General features: G+C 46.1%; 1 protein-coding gene across 6 annotated transcripts in view; it reads right to left on the bottom strand.

Moving 5' to 3' along the window:
* Nucleotides 1-22,602, bottom strand: part of LRRC74B (leucine rich repeat containing 74B) — a 137,194-nt gene that overhangs the window by 11,870 nt on the left and 102,722 nt on the right. The window contains exon 13 of one of the 6 annotated variants that reach the window (XM_073673254.1): nucleotides 20,614-22,041. The exons of the other annotated variants lie outside the window; for them this stretch is intronic. Coding sequence (XP_073529355.1) covers nucleotides 21,999-22,041 — 43 coding nt within the window. The 3' untranslated portion in view covers nucleotides 20,614-21,998. Of the gene's footprint in view, nucleotides 1-20,613; nucleotides 22,042-22,602 lie in introns of those variants that run through there. 6 annotated transcript variants of the gene reach the window in all.

Below are 22,602 nucleotides of genomic sequence, written 5' to 3'. Positions count from 1 at the left end.
TGCCAATCCTGGTGTTCTGTGGCAAATGCCAAGTGTCCTGCACGGTGTTGGGCTGTGAGCACAACCCCCCCATCTGTGGACGTCGGGCCCTCATACCACCCTCATGGAGTAAGTTTCTAACCGTTTGTGCAGACACATGCACATTTGTGGCCTGCTGGAGGTCATGTTGCATGGCTCTGGCAGTGCTCCTCCTGTACCTCCTTGCACAAAGTCGGAGGTAGCGGTTCTGCTGCTGGGTTGTTGCCCTCCTACGGCCCCCTCCACGTCTCATGGTGTACTAGCCTGTCTCCTGGTAGTGCCTCCAGCCTCTGGACACTACGCTGACAGACACAGCAAACCTTCTTGCCACAGCTCGCATTGATGTGCCATCCTGGATGAGCTGCACTACCTGAGCAACTTCTGTGGGTTTTAGAGTCCGTCTCATGCTACCATGAGTGTGAAAGCACAACCAACATTCAAAAGTGACCAAAACATCAGCCAGAAAGCATTGGTACTGAGATGTGGTCTGTGGTCCCCACCTGCAGAACCACTCCTTTATTGAGTGTGTCTTGATAATTGCCAATAATTTCCATCTATTGTCTATTCCATTTGCACAACAGCATGTGAAATTGATTGTCAATCAGTGTTGCTTCCTAAGTGGACAGTTTGATTTCACAGAAGTTTGATTTACTTGGAGTTATATTCTCTTGTTTAAGTGTTCCCTTTACTTTTTTGAGCAGTGTATATACATATAGTTATCAAATTTATTTTCCATTCCCATAGAATGATCACAGGTTCAAGTCCCTATCACTTATTTTATATACTGCAATATGTAGTAAAAATCACGGGTCTCTTATGAAGCCCAGTTTGTGCCTGGACTTCACAGAAGAACAAACATGGCAGTGACGAGGGGCTTCTATGGGGTAAGGCAAATGCATGCCCAAACGCCTGGGCTAGATTGTGGCACTTAATGCCATAGTCAGTGATTTAACAATTAATAGCAGCATTTAAAAGGTTAACGGCAGCAATTTGCACTAGTGGTGATTTGCTGTTTAAAGCTTTGTAACACATCGGATATTTTCTCTATGGAGCAGGCTCAAGTCCACCCGCCCAACCTCTGTCATGGAGCATTAATGACTACTGCAGTCTCAGAATTATTCAACCCCTTCACGGCAAGCCTCTTTTATTACTTAGTGGAATACTCAATGACTGTAATGACCTGCTGAAAATGTGCTACATTTACAAGCCCTATCTTATCGTTCCTGTAGAATCTTAGCCCATTGCGCATGAGCAATGGCCTTCAGTTCACTAATTTCCACAGGTTTGCACTTTGCACCGCCTTCTTCAAATCCCACCACACCTTTTTTATGAGGTTCAAGTTGGGTGAGTCTAATTGCATCTTGTCAAATTCTAAGTGTGCAACAGTCACACAGTCAGGATTCTGCTCTCTTTGACTTCTAGTGTTTCTATGCGATTTGCGTATTTCTGATCACGTTCAGATTCAGCTATATAAAGTCAAAGTGACTTCAGCAATATATGCCTGGCCCAGAAAATCCCTTTAACTTAACTGAATTTGTGAAATATACTACCAACTATATCTCTACGAACATTCAAAGCCTTTGCTATCTTGTATTCTTGCCCTTGTGTGCACAAGGCAGTTCTCTCTATTATTATTATTATTATTATTATTATATATTTTTTAAGTTTAACTACTCTCTTGACTTGGCAATATTTAAAGGTCCATGGCCAAACGGCTGCACTAAACGACCACTGATTGGTAAAAGTTTACTGATCAGCAGACCTTTAATAGACCAGAGTAAATGATGTGCACTGAGTGATCTGTAATAGATCACTCAGTGCACATACAGTAGATTGCAATAGTTCTCAGCAGTGCAAAGCCTGTTTACACAAGACCAAGCACCATGGAGAACGATTTTTTTTTTCCGTTGCGCAAAAGATCATTTAACCCGATGAATGAATGGACGTTTTGCTCGTTCATCGGGTGATCTGCAGCCTGTTTACAAGGAAAGATCATCATGAAATGAGCGTTAGGAATGCTCGTACACAATAACCTCGCAGTGTCAATGCACCCTAACATGTGCTCAAACAGTCAATAAACCCATAGCCAGTCCAGGTATTTAGGGTGGGCTTTATCTTATGCATCTAATGAAATCGTTGCATATTTGCATCAGATGTGCCTAAGACCACTCCTGATTTGTAAATGTCTGCTCTTACAAGGGATTCTACTCAGAGGGGTGAGTACGTCCGAGACTGCAGTTGTCATTTTATATTGCATTTGGAGAAACCACTTGTATTGAGTTATTAAATTCTTGCTAAGGATCCTAAATTTGCAATGCGGGTTTAATAATTCTGATGCCATACTGATGGCTTTTATATATGGGACATAACAAACAATGCAGCCTCCCTGGGTCCATTGCCGGTTCTCTTGCACTGCTCCAGTCTCCGTGCTTTGGCTACAGCGCTGAGGTAACATCGACTGTACGCATCACAGCTGCTGCCAAACACTTGGTTTGAGGCTTGAGCGTGACCATCTACCTCTGCTGAGCTCAATGATTGGCTGCAGTGCTGATGTGAGCTGTCAGATACACAAAGCAATAGTTCTCGGCAGAAGTACTGAATACACAGCTGGTTGGCTACAATGCCAGGATGTGCACCAGCTAATCCTTCCCCATGTTCCTGTGCCACAGTTCTAGCTCTGGACATCATGTCTACTCAACTGTTTTGATTTCTGATCAGTTTTAAACTAAAATGTAAAGTGGATCTCACAGCTGCAGCCAAAATGCTGAGACCGAAGCCGCAAGGCAGTGCCGGCACTAAACGCATGGACCTCTGCTCGGTTTATGTTAAAACAATTTGGGAGTAGGGTTGAGCCGACCTGTGGAAGTTCAGGTTTTGGTACCCGACCCGAACTGTGGTCCAAAGTACCTGAACTTGAAGCAGAATCTGAACCTCATTGAAGAGTGACCCATCGTTTTTGACACTTAAATACATATTTCTTTAACACATTAATCTACAGACTGATTAGTATAATGGAGAAGCAGGAGTACGAGAAGAAACCTCCCAAGCACTGCCTCCACTGTTTATGGGGGTCTCCAGAATTTGGACATTATAACACGTCTTTTAAATCCAAGCGACTCCCGTATTATGTATGTCTCTGTAATCTGTTCCCAGAGCTGATTTCTGGGGAACTGCGTCAGGTGTAAACAAGCACACACCCATTGCAAAGATTAAAGGATTTGCACATATAAGCTTCGCTTTTTAAAATGAATGTCTAAAGTACAATAAAAGTTGTGGATGGGACGCATGTCATTACTAAAGTAGGAGTAGAGAAAAACAAAAACTGCATGTACTACCATAATCATGGCGGAGGGCTCATCAAAAAGCTGCTTTTAGGAAAGGTTCTTTCAGACAGTGTCTATAGAAATATGTGTACCATAACATCCCATATGGCTTTCTGGGATTTTAGCAAAGGCAAAAATGTACAGCTTTTATATAGCACATGGTTTTTCATCACTTCACCTACTTCATCTCCAGACAGGGTAAGAAAACCCCACCTACTCGTCTCTTTACAGATTTGCTGGTTGCCTGTATTCCACACACATCACAGTACAGTAGTTCATCTTGTGCTCTTCTAGCTGCCATAAAAACTCATGACAAAATGAGCTTGTGATCTCCGATAACTATTTTGGGTTGAAATCATATAATCAGACTGCTTCATTGTATTCTCAGTGCTTAAGGCGACTACAAAACAAATCTTGTATTTTTGTATCTATGTATTTTAACATTCTTGGAAGAAAAGTGATCACTCCAAATGACTTTTCCAATAATTTTGACTTTTGTTCTTTTTTGTTGTACAGTGATGTATTTATTTAGCTAATAAATGTTTAGAGATGTAATGTCTCCTGTTACCTGCACATTTATCTAGTGTCACTATTCTTTATGTATGTGAGCGCCTATATCAGAAATAAAAGGCAGCTTGGTTGCTCAGTTGCTAAGATTGTAGCTTTTGTCCTGGGATCAAATCCCACCAAGGACAACATCTGCAAGGAGTTTGTATGTTCTCCCTGTGTTTGCGTTGGTTTCCTCTCACACTCCAAAGACATCCTGATCGGGAATTTTAGATTGTGAGCCACAATGGGGACAATGAAGATAATGTCAATAAAGCGCTGTGGAATTAATAAAGTTATATAAGGCTGCGTGCCCATTATGCGTTATTCAAGCGTTTTTGCCGCTGAAGTTCCACAGCGAAAACGCTTGGTAATACGTGCCCCATGGTCCCCAATGATGATCCACATGTGCTGTGCCCATGCTGTGGAAATATCTGCTGCGGATTATCATTGTGGAAAAATCCGCAGCATGTCGATTACTTTTGCGGAAACGCGGCGTAATTGCCGTCATTGACTTGCATTGAATCGCTTAATGGCGTGACTACATCTGCACATGCAGATATTAAGCGATTCAATGTGCGGATGGTACCCAGGTCTGGAGAAGAGGAGACTCTCCTCCAGACCCGGGTACCATAGTACCTGTTAAAAAAAAAAAAAAAAAAAAAATTTAAATAAAAAATATACATTATACTCACCTTCTGATGGCCCGCGGTCTTCTCTCCGGTGCGTCCTGGCTCCCCGGTGGCTCGCGGTGGTGTAAAAGAACCTTCCATGACGTCATTTAGTCATGTGACAGGTCACGCGACCGCTGACGTCGACGGTCGCGTGACCTGTCACATTACTAAATGATAGAAAGAGAATTGCTGCACAGCTGGACAGTGGTGCTCGAGTAGGGGCCGAACCCGGAACCAGCGGCGGACACCGCGTTCTGTGCTAGGCTCTCCACATATCCTGCATTTAAGGTAGTCTGGTGCTGCACTAAGACACTGAATCCTCTACCCCTGCACTCATGCCTTATCTCTTTCAAGCAGTCTGTGTACTGATGAAGGTCTGTTTGACCGAAACGTTTTGTTAATTTATGGACTGCATTAAAATTGTACTTCTTTGAATGTATCCGAGTGCCGAGGTTATTCTATAACATTACTAAATGATGTCATGGAAGGTCCTTTTACACCACTGCGAGCCGCCCAAAACACAGGACGCACCGTACAGGAGACAGGGGCCATCAGAAGGTGAGTATAATATTTATTTTTTACCATTTTTATTCTTTTTTTAACTATTAACTTGGTCACACTATATAAATCCATGCCAGTTGCATGGATTTATATAGTGTGACGAAGTTGTCAAGCACTTTCCAAGTGATGCTAAAATCGCTTGGAAAAGCGCTTGATAACCCGCTTCTACCCTAGCAGGAAAAATGCATGTAAAATCTGCATGCGTTTTTCCTGCCAGGGAGATACAGAAAAAATCCAGAGCATTTCTGTTTCGTGGGCACATAGCCTCAGTGAGTAAAATAAAAAAAATTTCTCAACGAATAGTTTCATTTAGCTTCTCAAAAATAAGCAGGAATCTGATATGTTGCTGTGGGCCATTACCGCACTTTTTGCTTAAATTAGTTCTGATAAATGTCCCCAATTAAACCTAGAAACTGTTTTCCTTAAAGAAGTTGTCCACTACTTGGACAACCCCTTCTCATACCCCTCGCTTGGCCCCAATAAAATAAAAAAGCTTATACTCTCCTCCCATGCCGGCGCTGTTCCAGCGGTGTCAGCACTGGCGTTCTCTGGGCTATTGTGCGATTGTTTGGGCGCCGGGCTCACATGCCACATCAGCTCTGGCGTCCCTGTCTGCGCCTTCAAACGTAAGGTTAAGCAATTAATAGGAAGGAAAGAGGGAGGATCCAAGTTCGGCACAACAACCAGGTAAAAATAAAAAAAAATTATTTAGCAAGTTTAAAAACAGGGAAGTTAAAAACCACCTATTTAGGTTGTTATTAGCTTCCCTGTTTTTAAACTGGCTAAATAAAAATTTGATTTTTTACCTGGTTGTTGTGCTGAGCTTGGATCCTCCCTCTTTCCTTCTACTACGGCTGTGGCTCACCAGCGGTACGGCACCTTCTAGCGGTATCTCCTTCACCTCAGTTGAAATTAACCTACCTTCGTGTTGGCTCCCTGATCCTCCTTCTCACGTGCCCCCTGGGCCGTGGGGGTTACTTTGCAGCCAGAGCTTATGGATGCCGGTGGGGGTTATATCACGGTGGCTGGCCCGGTCCGTGGCCCAGGGGGCGGTCAATAAAAAAAGGGGATTATTTATAGGGGATTTATAATAAGTTAGTGACGCCACCTGTGGAATGCGGCTAACGGGAGCCGCCGCTGCGGAGCAGTCCTCTGGAGCTGGTGTTACGGCAGCAGGGATGGTGTGGCTCTCCACAGGTAGAGCTAGCTCCAGGGCAGTGTAGGGGTAGATGGTGGATGCTGGTGAGAGACGGCAGGACGGTCCCGGAGGAAAGACGGACACTCACACGGGGGTAAACTTCAGTACCTTTACTGGTGGTGATACAGGCACGGTCCAGGGTACTCCGGGTGAAGGGTGCACTTTTGGACTCTCCCCAGTGAGCGGGTGTAGGGCCTCCTGATCCGTTGTTTCCTCTTGCTAAGCTTCTGACCTGCCTGGAGCTAGGCCTAGCTTGATTACGGTCTCTCTCTTGCGCCTGCTGACCTGGTGGTAGGGCCTTCTCTTGGAGATCACTCTCCCTGGTCGCTGGGGCCTCCGTGCCTCCTAGCCCTGGTACTGTAGTCAGCGTTTGGTAAACCTGGGACCTGTAGTCCTCCAGGTGTCCGGTGGTCCCTACTGGGTATAAAGGGACCCTGTAGGCACGGACCCAGTGTCCGGTATATATCTGGGGTGAGCCTGGTATGCTCCTCTGCTCCCTTTGCTACTTCTTCCTTCTCCTCTCGCCTTCGGCCACACTCAGGGTCCTCACTAGGCTTTCACTCGTGCTGTGGGCCTTGGCTCGCCTAAGCACAGCAGCCAGCGTGCTGCCTCTTCACTGGTCTAAGTGCCAGCACACTCTCTCTCTGACTGACTCACTGAACTGCTAAACTAAACTCCGCTGTCTGGCTCCACCCTCCCTATATATATCCCTAACGGGCTCCCTCTGCTGGTCTGAGGTGGTAGGGTGGAGGTGTGTGAATGTGTGAGGGCCTCTTGTGGAGAAGTCCATCCCTGCACCCTTCTGGGTTCTGTGGCACCAGTGCGCAGCAGTGCGCCACACTTCCTCTCCCTAATTAACAGGAAGTGGGTTGCTGCGGTTGCTCTCTCACATCCTGTTAATTACTTAACCTTACGAAGGCGGAGACAGGGACGCCAGCGCTGATTAAGGGCCGGGCTCATGTGCACACAAGCGCCCCAGGAACGCCAGTGCCGATACTGCTGGAACGGCGCCGGCACAGGAGCTGAGTATAAGCTTTTTTATTTTTTCTGCATCAAACATTTAGATCAAGAGTAGTGCCTAGTAGTGGACAACCCCTTTTAAGGGCGCAGTCAGATGACTATATAAATCAAAATACAGAGCACGGACTGGCCAGCATCTCTTTCCGACCCGAGCGTGACGGCTTCATGTATTTCTATGCAGCTTTCACACCAGACCATACTGTGTTCCGATCTCATTCTGAATTATGTCTGTGCCCTTATAGGGCTCTATATGGGAACAAACGTAGTATTAGTTGCTAAAACCTGCACCGTGGTGTATAGACCGCAGCTGCGGGTTGCTCCAGATCTAGGGTTCTGTATTGCTATACAGTGGCAATGGCCGTGAAACAGGTTTTGTTGCCAATGATCGTTGTATACTACTGCTATATTGCAGCATAATTCAAGTAAATGGAGTAGTATGATGACCTGCAAAATACTGTGACCAGAATCAAAGCGGTCAAAACCAGTTGGAATTATTATTTTTTTGGACTTGTTTGTACCTTGCAGGTTGCAGTGCGGCCCCATTCACTAATATTGGGTAGTAGCAAGATACTATGATCTTTGACCACGTTACCTGAGTCACAGCCAAAGTCACAGTGCAAGACTAAAAGCTCCAAGCTATACCTCACGTTTCAGCAGACACTAAGTGCCTTTATTTATCTAGGGCAGTACTGGCACATGGCAGTAAACTGCGTCTGTTATACACTGGCAGAATACAGACTGCTAAATATCGATGTTGACCTTTTTGTATTTTAAGGTAAAAAGCTGAAATGACAATAAATGCAATAGGGTCTTATCGGGGTAAAAATGGTGAGATTGTGTGCAGTGGTGCTCACCTGGTATGGTTGTGTGACCACAAGCACTGTAAAAGCTCAAGGCTGCTGCAGACCCCCAGCTTGGAATGGAGTGAAATGGGTTAAATCTGCGCTGCCGGTAAACGGATGATGGACAAGGAAAGAGAAATCCAGGAACGCCGTTTTGTCTATGCGTTTTGAAGTTCCACACGTCTTCATGAGGACAAACCACATACTGTGGAACTTCTAAACGCGTAGACAAAACTGCATTCCTGGATTCCTCTTTCCTTGTCCATCATCTGTGTACCGGCAGCACAGATTTAACCCATTCACTCCATTCTCTGAACTTTGTATTTTGACACACAATGGAATGTTAGAAATTGTGTGCAGCCTTATCGCATCACTTTTCATTGTAAAAACTGATAAAGGAATTTACTAGTTATGCCATTCCTAATATAACTGAAAGCAGCTCCAAATGTCGTGTCCCTTTAGGCAAATTCATGCATTGATTGATTTAGTATTCACTCCTGGTTTTAAGTAAATAATAATTAAAAAAAAAATTATATAAGAGTGAATGCCTCATTCATATTTATCATACCTTTAAAAAAAAACCATTCCTGTAAGCAGCCCTAGATCCTAATGAACACATGTTCTATTGGTGAAAAACACGACGTATATGGGACTCCCGGGCGTCTGAATGCGTCCTAAGAGTGAATGAGAATTTTTTTTTTTTTTATAACTGGTAATATAAATTTCTTTTTAGGTTTCCTAATAATGTGTTGCTACAGACAAGGTTATCTTATAGTCCAGTATAACACGCCTGCATACAATAAGCATTGCTTTATTATATGGGATCCTGTATGGAGCGGTGAGAGATGTTTGGAAAATGAAAGCTGATCATATTGTAAGATGCCATCTATATGAATCTACCATCACGTCTGCCTCCTGTGTCACCTGAACAGATGGCACCATGGTAACAACATGCACAAGTGTAATACAAATCAAAGAAATCCACAGGAAAACATTTCTGGGAATGGAAGATGAAACCTTCACATTTCATTAAACTTAAGAGCTTGTTGTGATTTAAAGAGACAGAACTGCAGAATCACAGGAAACTTCAGTCAATGGAGGATACATAAAATGACTGCACAAGAGGCAAATCTACCACATCAATAGAATGCACCGCACCCGTGTAGAATGAGAGAAATCTGGATCACATATTTTATACTTAAAAGAAAACTCTACATTCAACAAACTTTGTATAAATCAATAGTACAAGTGATCATAAGTGGGGCAGGAAGCAATTTTCCCTAAGATATATTCCTAAATTTTTTATGAGACAGTTCTTCCTCTCACCCCTGCCTCCTGAACTGACCATCCACTTTAAAACAGTTCAACTCCGTCTGGCAGCTCATTGGAGTCATATGACACAGCCCATCATACTCTATGGAGGGGGAATGAGGCGTCAAGAACAAAGTAAGGAAACAGGCAGAGACACACAGAAGGATCATACTGACCTCTTTAATAAGTTTTTACCTCCCATCAGAGCTTGATTCACATACATATAGCATGATGTTTGTGTGATAAAAAAAAATGAAAGAAGAGTAGGAATCTATCCATGTGTGCTGTACTGTATGGGGGAGAGATCACAGCAGCTTGTCTCCTCCCACTAGCTTGGAGTGGATTGCAAATTGGAAAGAGGCTGCAGGGAGGAAAACTGTTGAAAAGGCAAAATACCAATCATATAAATGCCAGGAATAGGGTCATTCTTCATGTATACACACAGGCAATTTATTCTGAAAAGTTACTTGAAAGTACGATCAACTTTTAATATTGATTATATATATAATAAGTTTAACAAGATAGTAACAGTAATATGGTAGGAAAACTGTAGCCTCCAGCTCAGGGTGGATTTTCCCCTTCTTTAAAATATTGTGTATGGGTCGAGGGTGGAAAATATGGAAGAACAAAGACCTTTACTCCCCTCCCGAACCACCTCTAATCCTCTGCACTAGCTACTCTGTCCCCCGCCAGTCTCCTGGCATAAACAAATTCCCATGATGGCTGCAGCTGGTCTAGGAGGCAAGTACAAGCCTCACTTGACAGTTGGCGCTGGAAGTCAGATTTGAGAGTGGCAAGTAAGGTGAGGGCAAGGGTAAGTATTAGTGTTGATCGAGCACTAAAATGCTCGGGTGCTCGAAGCTCGGGCTGAGCTCACCGTGATACTCGGGTGCTCGACCCGAGCAACGAGCCCAATATTAGTCTATGGGAGACCCGAGCATTTTTGCGGCGGCACCCCCAGCAGTCTGTAGAAAGCCTAAAAAGTGCCCAAAACTATAGTGACAGTGCTCAAATGACATGGAGATCGCCCCAGGAAGCATTTCTGACCCCCAGGTCACTGCTGTCAACAACGTGGTCAGAAGTATTAAGCCACTTTTACGGGCCCACAATAAAACATACAAAAAAGAAACTGAAACTGTTTTCCTGTGAAATATGTTAACGAACATCCTTTCCAGGGTAAAGACTTGTGTATAAGGTAAAATAAATAACCAAAAACAAAAATACTCCTCCACACCTTGGGCTATGTTCACAAGTAGCATTTTTTATGCGTTTTTGCACTTTTGCATTGCTTTCAACCGTGACAAATGCATTCACCGGGAAATGTCATTTTAACATTTTACAACCTTATCTGGTCATGTGCTGTGTGACACATGCATACAGTGCTGAAAAGACATGGGAACAGCATGGGGAAGACCCCTGGAAGCATCTCTGACACCCAGGTCACTGCCTAAAAGTGTGCCCATCAGAAGTGATCCTTGCCTCATCAGAAGATGCAGACTTGCAACTATCCCCGTGCAAGTCCTTGTCCCAGGGTAGTGTTCAATTGTACCTCCCCCATTCCTTGCAATGCAAGCGCAAGTATGCAGCCTGCCACCCACCCACCCCCAGGCTGCAATACTATACTGCTTGCTTGCTTGCACTTGAAATTGGGCCTTTTAGGCATGTGGAGGCGGAATCTGGCCACCACGTCATGACTGCGTCGGCGGCCTGGTATCCATACTCAGTCCCCAGCTAACCGGCGGCCAGGTGTCCACGCTTGGTCCCCAGCCGCCAGGGGGAGGCCGGGTGTCCATACTCGGTCCCCAGCCGCCCCGCGGCCGGGTGCCCACACACGGTCCCCAGCGGCCTGGGGGCGGCCGGGTGTCCATAAATGGTCCCCAGCCGCCCCTATTTGTCCCGGTGCGCCTTATACACAAGCGCGCATACCAAAACATTACCTAACCACAAACACGTGGACAAGTGAATGTGGCCAGGGATGGTCCATCTCACTGACGCCTTCACACTGGGCTAATATCGTGGAAGCCGGGACACAGTTGGACACTGGGATGCAACACATCCTCCAGACATAGAGGATTGCGGGTCCTGGGTCAATCAGGCTTCAACACAAAGTTCAGAAGGTAGACAGCAGCAGTGGTCGGCCTCCTACACAACGAGTAAATTATTCATGATCATGAGGCCATCCATCTCCTTAGCTTTCTGTTCCTTGGAATGCAAGCGCATGTATGTAGTAGTGGCTAGGCCTGAGGTGGTCAGCGTTTTGGCGCATATCCTACCTCCTCCGAGGATTGCTGGATGTTTTCCTGCTACTATCCCAGTTCTATGACTCCCATTAAAACAAAGCTTCAGGTGATGAATGATGGATGAGGTGGTGGCAAAGGAGAAAGAGCAGGAGGAACAGGGACCATTCACATCAATATCAGGCCAGTCAACCACACATGTCTTGTAGGATATGTTTCTGTACCAAAAGGAGCGGTTCGGCTACACAGAGGGCATACAGTGAGTGCAATGCCTACCAAAAATTTCGAGGCACTCCAATGCCCCTTGGAAGTGACATGGAGATCAGAGGGCCTTAACTAAACCGTTTTTTCCATTTTATTGCAACTGGGTCTCCTGTACACTGTTGGCCTAAGCAGTGAATGGAAGGCTTTCCAAAAATTATGAGGAACTGCAATGCCCCTTGAAACAGACGTGGATTACAGCGTACTAAAAACCTTCTACCCATTATTGGGGAGTGGGTCTCCCTTAGTGTTCGCCTATGCATTGAAAAGCAAATGCTGACTAAAATTAGGAGGAAATGCAATGCCCGTTGGAAGAGTCGTGGAGGTTAGAGGTAATTAAAAACAACATTTCAATGCCCCTTGGAAGAGCTGTGGAGTTCAGAGTGGTTTAACAAGACGGTTTTAATGCCCCTTGGAAGAGACGTGGAGGTCACAGTAGCTTAACAAAACGGTTTTAAAGCCCCTTGGAAGAGACATGGAGATCCCAGTGGAATAAAAAGACAATATCAATGCCCCTTGGAAGAGTGGTGGAGGTTACAGTGGAATAAAAAGACAATATCAATGCCCCTTGAAAGAGTGGTGGAGGTCGCAGTGGAATAAAAAGATAATATCAATGCCCCTTTGAAGAGACGTGGAGGTCACAGTAGCTTAACAAGACGGTTTTAATGCCCCTTGGAAGAGACGTGGAGGTCAGAGAGGTTTAGCAAGACGGTTTTAATGCCCCTTGGAAGAGACGTGGAGGTCCCAGTGGAATAAAAAGACAATATCAATGCCCCTTGGAAGAGTGGTGGAGGTACCAGTGGAATAAAAAGACAATATCAATGACCCTTGGAAGAGTGGTGGAGGTCGCAGTGGAATAAAAAGACAATATCAATGCCCCTTAGAAGAGTGGTGGAGGTCGCAGTGGAATAAAAAGACAAAATCAATGACCCTTGGGAGAGACGTGGAGGTCACAGTAGCTTAACAAGATGATTTTAATGCCCCTTGGAAGAGACGTGGAGGTCACAGTAGCTTAACAAGATGGTTTTAATGCCCCTTGGAAGAGACGTGGAGGTCACAGTAGCTTAACAAAATGGTTTTATTGCCCCTTGGAAGAGACGTGGAGGTCCCAGTGGAATAAAAAGACAATATCAATGCCCCTTGGAAGAGTGGTGGAGGTCCCAGTGGAATAAAAAGACAATATCAAAGCCCCTTGGAAGAGTGGTGGAGGTTACAGTGGAATAAAAAGACAATATCAATGCCCCTTGGAAGAGTGGTGGAGGTCGCAGTGGAATAAAAAGACAATATCAATGCCCCTTGGAAGAGACGTGGAGGTCACAGTAGCTTAACAAGACAGTTTTAATGCCCCTTGGAAGAGACGTGGAGTTCAGAGTGGTTTAACAAGACGGTTTTAATGCCCCTTGGAAGAGACGTGGAGTTCAGAGTGGTTTAACAAGATGGTTTTAATGCCCCTTGGAAGAGACGTGGAGGTCCCCAGTGGAATAAAAAGACAATATCAATGCCCCTTGGAAGAGTGGTGGAGGTCCCAGTGGAATAAAAAGACAATATCAATGACCCTTGGAAGAGTGGTGGAGGTCGCAGTGGAATAAAAAGACAATATCAATGCCCCTTGGAAGAGTGGTGGAGGTCCCAGTGGAATAAAAAGACAATATCAATGACCCTTGGAAGAGACGTGGAGGTCACAGTAGCTTAACAAGACGGTTTTAATGCCCCTTGGAAGAGATGTGGAGTTCAGAGTGGTTTAACAAGACGGTTTTAATGCCCCTTGGAAGAGACGTGGAGTTCAGAGTGGTTTAACAAGACGGTTTTAATGCCCCTTGGAAGAGACGTGGAGGTCCCAGTGGAATAAAAAGACAATATCAATGACCCTTGGAAGAGACGTGGAGGTCACAGTAGCTTAATAAGGTGATTTTGTTACGGGTCCGGATGGTGGAACCTCTGTGCCGAGGTGCAAGGAGGGACCCAGAGGGGCGTGACTAAGTATCAACCCGAACCGACCCTGGTCGAACGGCAGCAAACGACACCGTGACCAGGGAGGATCCGGGCTGAGGGACCAGGTGCTACTCTGGGGACGACCTTGTAAGAGAGCAGGTGGCTCCCACGGGTCAGATGGCTGGGACTGACCGGTATGACGGGTGGACACGGCAAGCAGGCAGAAGTCTCTGGTAGCTGACAGGTGGTCACGGTACGTGACAGCAGAGCAGGTAGTAGTCTCTAGGTTTACCAGGCGGGTGGTCACAGCAAGTGACGGCAGAGCCTCCAGGCAGGCTGGCAGGAAACAGGCGGGCGCTCCCAGGTGAGCGGGCAGACCGACAAGGCAGGTAACAGGCAGGTAACAGGTGGGCGCTCCCAGGTGAGCGGGCTGACGGACACAGCAGGTAACAGGCGGGTGCTCCCAGGTGAGCGGTATGACAGACACAGCAGGTAACAGGTGAGCGCTCCCAGGTGAGCGGGCAGACGGATTCTGCAGGTAACAGGCGGATGCTCCCAGGTGAGCGGACTGGCAGACAGGGCAGGTAACAGGCAGGTAACAGGTGAGCGCTCCAGGTGAGCAGGCTGGCAGGCTCGGCAGGTAACGGGAGATAACAGGCTGGCAGGCACGAGGAGTCAGGCTAGCAGCGGGACCTGAGGGCTGAAGCAAAGATCAGAAACTGCGCAACAACTTTGCTCGGGCACCTCCATTTTGGAGGAGGTGCCCTATATATGGGAGGACCCTCGGCTATTGGCCGGGGACTCCTTAGGACGGCGCGCGCGGCCCCTTTACGAGGGGGGGAGCGCCCGCGCCCTAAGCACAGTGCCCGGGGGACTGCGCGCGCAGACAGCAGGCTGAGAAGGAGAGCGGGGAGCGTGGTGAGAGGGACGGCGTCTCTGCCTGGCAGGAGGCAGGGACGGCGTCTCTGCCTGGCAGGAGGCAGAGACGCCGAAGCTACAGGGCTGCGCACGCCGACAGCAGGCTGGGAAGGAGAGCGGGGAGCAAGGAGGTGAGAGGGGCAGCGTCTCTGCCTGGAAGAAGGCAGAGATGCCGATGCTACAGATTTTAATGCCCCTTGGAAGAGACGTGGAGTTCAGAGTGGTTTAACAAGACGGTTTTAATGCCCTTTGGAAGAGACGTGGAGGTCACAGTAGCTTAATAAGATGGTTTTAATGCCCCTTGGAAGACACGTGGAGTTCAGTGTGGTGTAACAAGACGGTTTTAATGCCCCTTGGAAGAGACGTGGAGGTCACAGTAGCTTAACAAGACGGTTTTAATGCACCTTGGAAGAGACGTGGAGGTCCCAGTGGAATAAAAAGACAATATCAATGCCCCTTGGAAGAGACGTGGAGATCACAGTAGCTTAACAAGACGATTTTAATGCTCCTTGGAAGAGACGTGGAGTTCAGTGTGGTTTAACAAGACGGTTTTAATGCCCCTTGGAAGAGACGTGGAGGTCACAGTAGCTTAACAAGACGGTTTTAATGCCCCTTGGAAGAGACGTGGAGTTCAGAGTGGTTTAACAACACGGTTTTAATGCCCCTTGGAAGAGACGTGGAGGTCACAGTAGCTTAACAAGATGATTTTAATGCCCCTTGGAAGAGACGTGGAGTTCAGAGTGGTTTAACAAGACGGTTTTAATGCCCCTTGGAAGAGACGTGGAGGTCACAGTAGCTTAACAAGACGGTTTTAATGCCCCTTGGAAGAGACGTGGAGTTCAGAGTGGTTTAACAAGACGGTTTTAATGCCGCTTGGAAGAGACGTGGAGGTCCCAGTGGAATAAAAAGACAATATCAATGCCCCTTGGAAGAGTGGTGGAGGTCCCAGTGGAATAAAAAGACAATATCAATGCCCTTGGAAGAGTGGTGGAGGTTACAGTGGAATAAAAAGACAATATCAATGCCCCTTGGAAGAGACGTGGAGGTCACAGTAGCTTAACAAGACGATTTTAATGCCCCTTACAAAAGCCATGCAGTACATCATATTAAAAACATTATTCCCATTATTGGGGAGTGGGTCTCCCATAGTCTTTGCCTATGCCTTCCAAGTAAAAGCTGCCAAAAATTAGGACGGATGAACTTGCTATGCCCCTTAGAAGAGCCATGCAGTACAGCATATTAAAAACATTATTCCCATTATTGGGGAGTGGGTCTCCCATAGTCTTTGCCTATGCCTTCCAAGCAAAAGCTGCCAAAAATTAGGACGAAGGAACTTGCAATGCCAGCTACACGGACCACGGTCACCCTGGTGGTATAGTGGTGGTGGAGGCTGAGGATAAGGAGAAGAGCATAAAACAGCCGAAATGAGGAAGCGTATACCCATGTGTGGGTGTGAAGCTGTGCATGGGAATACACCTCCCGAAATAACACAATGGATTTGACTTTATGTTACTCTGCTGTCATTTGGTGGTGATGAGAAGTCTGGCCCAATACAGCCCTTGTTCATTTTGATAAGGGTCAGCTTGTCAGCATTGTCAGTTGACAGGCGAGTGCGCTTATCAGTTATAATTCCCCCAGCGGCACTAAAAACACGCTCCGATAACACGCCAGCGGCAGGGCAGGCCAGGACCTCCAAGGCGTACAGAGCGAGTTCATTCCAAGTGTCCAGCTTTGATACCCAATAATTAAAAGGCACAGAGGAATCACGGAGGATGCTGATAGGGTCGGCAAGGTACTCCCTCACCATCTTTTGAAACTTTCCACTCCTTGTGAGAGTACCCGCGCCTCAGGGCCGGTAAGCTGGGCGGGTCTCAGAAAACTGTCCCAGAACGTTGACAGTGTTCCTCTGCCTCTGCTGGATTGGAGTTGCGTCTCTCTCGCCTGTACGCCTTGGTTGGGCAACGAACTGTGACCTCTGCCGCTTGCGTGTTCAGATGGGAATTTTTTTAACAGTTCTGCAGCAAGGGCCTTCTGGTACTGCCCCATTTTTGTAGACCTCTCCACCTCAGGAATAAGAGAGTGAAAGTTCTCCTTGTAGCGGGGGTCTAAAAGTGTCACCAACCAGTAATGACTGTCACCCAACATTTTGACAACGCGAGGGTCACGGTTAAGGCAGCGTAACATAAAGTCAGCCATGGGTGCTAGACTGGTAACGGGCAAGACTTTCGCGTCCTCACCAAGATGACGACTGACCATGCTCTCCTCCTCCTCCTCCCCCCTGTCCTCAGGCCACCCTCGCTGAACCGACGGTATGACAGTTATACAGGTACTACCATCTACAGCGCATGATACCAGCTCCTGTTCTTCCTCCTCATCCTCTCCCTGATTGTCCCCCAATGCACGTTGGGATGAGATGAGGCTGGGCTGTGTGTAATCGCCCGCTATGGCTTCTTGATCCATCTCATCATACTCTGGCTGCAATGCCTCCTCTTTAATTCTCTGCAGAGAGCGTTGCAAAAGACAGACAAGTGGGATGCTGACGCTAATGATGGCGTCATCGCCACTCACCATCTTGGTGGACTCCTCAAAGTTTGTTAGGATAGTACATATGTCAGACATCCAGGTCCACTCCTGAGGTCTTATGTGTGGAGTCTGACCTGAATATCAACGGCCTTGTTGCAGCTGGTACTCCACAACTGCTCTCTTCTGCTCACAAATCCTTTGCAACATGTGGAGGGTAGAGTTCCAATGTGTGGGGACATCACACACCAGTCGGTGTGCCGGAAGCTGCAAACGCTTCTGCAACACAGCAAGGGCAGCGGAAGCTGTAGCCGATTTCCGAAAATGAGCTGACAGGCGGCGTACTTTGACGAGCAGATCTGGCAACTCGTGGTACGATTTAAGAAACCGCTGAACCACGACGTTAAGCACATGAGACAGGCATGGTACGTGTGTGATCTCGCCTCGCCTCAGAGCCGCCACCAGGTTACGGCCATTGTCACACACGACCATGCCTGGATGTAGGTTCAGCGGTGTCAGCCACAGATCTGCCTGCACTTTCACAGCTGTCCACAACTCACAAGCAGTGTGAGGTTTATCACCTAAGCTTATGAGTTTCAGCTCAGCCTATTGCCGCTTGGCTGAGGCAGTACTGCAGTGCTTCCAGCTTGTAACTGATGTGGTGATATCTGAGATGGAGGCTGAACATGAGGAGGAGGATGATGCGCAGGAGCTGTACACTGTGGGGGCAACTCTGACTGACATAGGGCCCACAATCCTCGGTGTGGGGAGGATGTGTTCCGTCCCAAGGTCCGACTGGGTCCAGGCTTCCACTATGTTTACCCAGTGTGCCGTCAGGGAGATGTACCGTCCCTGGCCACAAGCACTTGTCCACGTGTCCGTTGTCAGGTGGACTCTCCCAGTAACTTCGTTGTTGAGGGCACGGCAGATGTTTTGGGACACGTGCTTGTGTAGTGCGGGGATGGCAAAAAATAGTGTCGGCTGGGGACTGAGTACCGAGGGACGGCCACCGCCATAAGGTTGCGGAAGGATTCCATCTCCACCAGCCTAAAAGGCAGCATTTCCAACGCAAGCAGTCGTGAAATGTGCGAATTTAGGACTGGGGCCTGTGGGGCGTTGGCTGCGAATTTGCGCTTTCGTTCAAAGGTCTGGGATATGGACAATTGAACGCTGCGGTGGGATGTGGACGTGGATGTTGATGCTGTTTCTTGAGAAACTGCCATAACAAGTGAAGACTGAGAGGAGGGGGCATCTTTGCATGCAGTATGGACAGGGGATTGCCTTGCACGCACAACAGGGGGTTGTCTTACACGCACAACAGCGGAAGAAGCAGTGGTGACACCCGCTGACACTGGTCGTGGACCCTGGGGTTCGCCCCACAAAGTCGGGTGCTTTGCTGACATGTGCCTGATCATGCTGGTGGTGGTCAGGCTGGTAGTTTTGTCACCCCTGCTGATGCTGGCCTGGCAAGTGGTACAAATGGCCTTTTTGGGGTTATCAGCAGAGTCTTTAAAAAAAATTCCAGACTTTGGAAGACCTACCGGTTGTACTGGCAACGTCCCTCATGTTGGTGTTACAGGGAACGGTTGCCCGCCTTCTGTCTGCGGCCACCACACTGCTTCTTCCTGCCTGTTGGGGTACTCTGCCTCCCTCCCCCTGTGTGCTGCTGGCCTCGCTCTGCGTGTCCTCCTGCCACGTTGGGTCAGTTACTAGATCATCCACCACCTCCTCCTCTTCCACTTCCGCACCACGGTCCTCCTCCTCACTTCGTGGCAATTGTGTCTCGTCATCATCCACGTCTTGTGACTCATTGCCAGCGTCGCCTTCCTGTGGCCGTAGCTGTTCAAATATTTGGCCATCGCTACATGGGATCTCCTCTTCCACCACTTCAAGCGGAGCAGGCGAGGGGCCCAAATATGGAAATGGACCAGTGAACAGCTCTTCAGAGTGTACAACTGTGGGATCAGTTGCTGTCTGACGACACTCGGCATGGTGGGAGGAAGGAGCATCAGGGTGAGGAGGAGTATGCGATCGAGACTCACGGCTACTAACACTTGACCGTGTGGAAGACAGACCGGAGGTGGTGGTGCCCAGGTGACTGGAAGTATTATCTGCTATCCAATTAATAACCTGTTCACACTGATCAGTTCGCAATAGTGGTGCTGTTGTGTCCTTCCCTAGTAATTCGGTCAAGAACTGGGAGCGAGAAGATGTGGCTGTTGGTTGTGGCACATTTTCACCTTGGCCACGGCCCCGTCCTCTGCACGCACCATCACCCGAACGTCCAGTTCCACATCCCTTGCCACGCGCCTTGCCCATTGTAAATGAAGTAAAATAGCTTACACTCGCACTATCAATGGCAAAAGGGTAATAAAAAGGAGATTTGAACCGTGGAAGAGGAAAACCACAGTTCTATTTCTCTGGCCTACACCAGAATCTTTTAAACTGATATATTTGTGTCTGAACAGTCAGCGAGACACTGAAACAGGTTTTTTCATGCAAAAAATATGCTCCAGAGCTGGCATTTTCTAGACAATACAAGTATTTCATAACATAGACTTGACAGTAGAGCTGACAGGTCCTTTTTATCTTACAGTCTAATGAAATACCATATGAAATGTACAAAAACCTGGAGGCATTCTGGGAATAATATAGATCTTCTCTATAGGAAATATTGTCATATCCTAGGACAAAGACACTGGGATGAACAGACCTGTAGAATTGTGCAGACAAACTCAATTTTCCATCCATGAGTCATCTTCCTACGCTGGATGTTGACATGGAAACATACGAGGAGGTGATGGACCTTAAAGCCCCTTCATTCTATGAGATCAATGATAAAAGCTGCTCATGTCTAACACTAAACCAATACTGCAAAGCAGGGAGCACATGCTGCGGAAATCACACTTCGTAATAAGCATGGACTGTCTGATCAGCGTAGAGTTAACGATAATATAATATGGCTAAGTATCTGATGCCAACACATCTTTTACATGGAAACTATACCTTTAATAAATATAGCATACACTTTATATTTTTCTCGCTCACATGTATAGATCCTAAGTCCCTGGCATTTATAATAAAATTAAATATTTTATAACCTGATAAACTACAAACGTGTCTGCATTTATTGATATGATTGAGACTGCAAGCTACTGTCCTGCATCATATCCATTCCAATATACAGCATATCACCTGAACAGAAGAAAAACTTGGTTACACACCAAGTTTTAGGATAAAAAGGAATAATCCACAATCTTCCTAAGAGTAACATAAAATAGATTTTAATGGCCTTTAACAAAGTCACAATATGGAACCTTGTTTGTGTAAATTAGCACAGAAAGAGGTAAAGAAACCACTGAATATCCCATGACAAAATATTTTATCGGTATTATATCATATGTGTAACGACTGCTCATATGAGAAACAGGACAAACATTGCGTTTCCTGAGGCTGTGTTCACATGCTGTTTTTCTGCTGCTTTTTGTCTTCATATTTTTTGCAGGCGATCACAACAAAATATGCAAACACAATAATAGTCTTCTCTAATTATTGTGTTATTTCTTTTATGCCTTTCACCCTTTATTTGATGTACGTTTGGTGAAGACTTGAAGCAGTGTTTTTAATGCTTTTTTTTTTTAGTACAGAAAAACTTTTGATTTTTCACTTAGAAATGGAACGGAGCTTTTTACATGTGTCTTTTTTAAAGCTACCCATAAAAGCCAATAAGCACACAGTTCAACAGTGTCTTTAAACACAAGGTGGGCACGAGTCTTCATGAAATCTCATCCACAGATTTTGAGCCCAAAAAAACACAGCGGAAAAAAGCCTTTAAGCTGCGTGGGAACATGGCCTTATGGTTCTACTCATATGGGCCTTTCAACAAGGGATTTTTTAGACATATTGACTAGTACACGTTTGACTGCTTCTGTATCTTCTGTTTTGGGTTTTTTGTAAGCCGTTTTCAGTCATTATTGCCATAGTCTAACTGCACAAACAATACTTTTAGTGGCAGTACTATGACCAAGTGCAGCCTAAATGGTATGGCATATGCAATATGGAGGCATCTAAGCAATGAAGGGGACATTGAGGGCTGTGGTCTTCTTCAAACAACGGCTTGAATCAGACCTCCGCCGATCCAATATTGATGTCAATAACTTCTGAATTTTAAGTGGATAACCCTTTTAAAGTTCTAAACAACACAGAATAGAAACTAAGGGTCCAATTCATCAAGAATAACGTTCTCCACGCCACTCTTGAGGAGGTGGTGTGCTGGAGTCAGACGCTCCTGATTCTTAAAGAGGTGTATGCCTCTTCATGAATCGGGAGCATCGAATGAGTGGCATGCAAGTTGGCATGAACTTCACCACAAATCCTACTCCAGTCACATCTGGAGTAAGATTTGTGGCGTACCAAACATTGAATGTCCCACTTTGATGGAGCTGGGCTAAAATGGAGTGAGAAGGCCAAAAGTCACAAAGTTTTATTGAAGCATCGAGTTGCGACAAATTTATGCAACTTTTCAAAGCTTTTACGACAGAATACTGGCCTAAAAGCCTTGATAAACTGGGCTCTTAAACTTTGAAGCCAGAATAACAACTGTCATAAATATGAAAGTGCTGAAGAAAACATCAACTTTATAGCTGTACGCATCCAGAAGTCAGGGCTTTGTAAAAAACACTGTAAAGAAACAAAAAACAATTTATAACAACAATACAAGAAACCATAATAAAAAAAAAGCTATAATAGATTGTCCATATGAAAAAGAATCTACTAATTGTTAGACATATATCCACTCACGAAACTAGCATGACATGGATCTCCCTCTCTACCCTCCTTCTCTACAAAAGCCAGCTGGTTTTCCATCTCTGCATCGTGTTAAAGCAGAAATAAGTAACTCGGCAAATCTAATATCAATATATCTATAATATGCTGATTTATCAGAGACGAGCACTTAGGATTATCTACAGAACATCACAGAAGAAGCTATATTACTTCAATGAAGTATGAAGATGAACAAAAAAAAACAGGTAATGGCGACCTCAGCATGGTTCCTTCTGCTTATCAGGTAGATTTCCAAAATACTGTAACTAGCGTGACATTTTTTTGCCGGTACAGTTGGAATCAAAATTATTCAACCCCCATTGCAAATTAAGCTGAATAATTAAAAGAACCACCAAAGATGTCAGCAATTAGGAGGTGTTTTACGGGGCTCCCATCCAGCAGCCATGGAAAACTGAT

This window comes from Phyllobates terribilis, unplaced genomic scaffold (assembly GCF_046119375.1).
Source record: "Phyllobates terribilis strain yellow unplaced genomic scaffold, ASM4611937v1 Scaffold_1__5_contigs__length_1240528914, whole genome shotgun sequence".
NCBI lineage: Eukaryota > Metazoa > Chordata > Amphibia > Anura > Dendrobatidae > Phyllobates > Phyllobates terribilis.
Note: the sequence above shows the minus strand (reverse complement) of the source record. Positions and strands in the feature narration are given on the sequence as shown.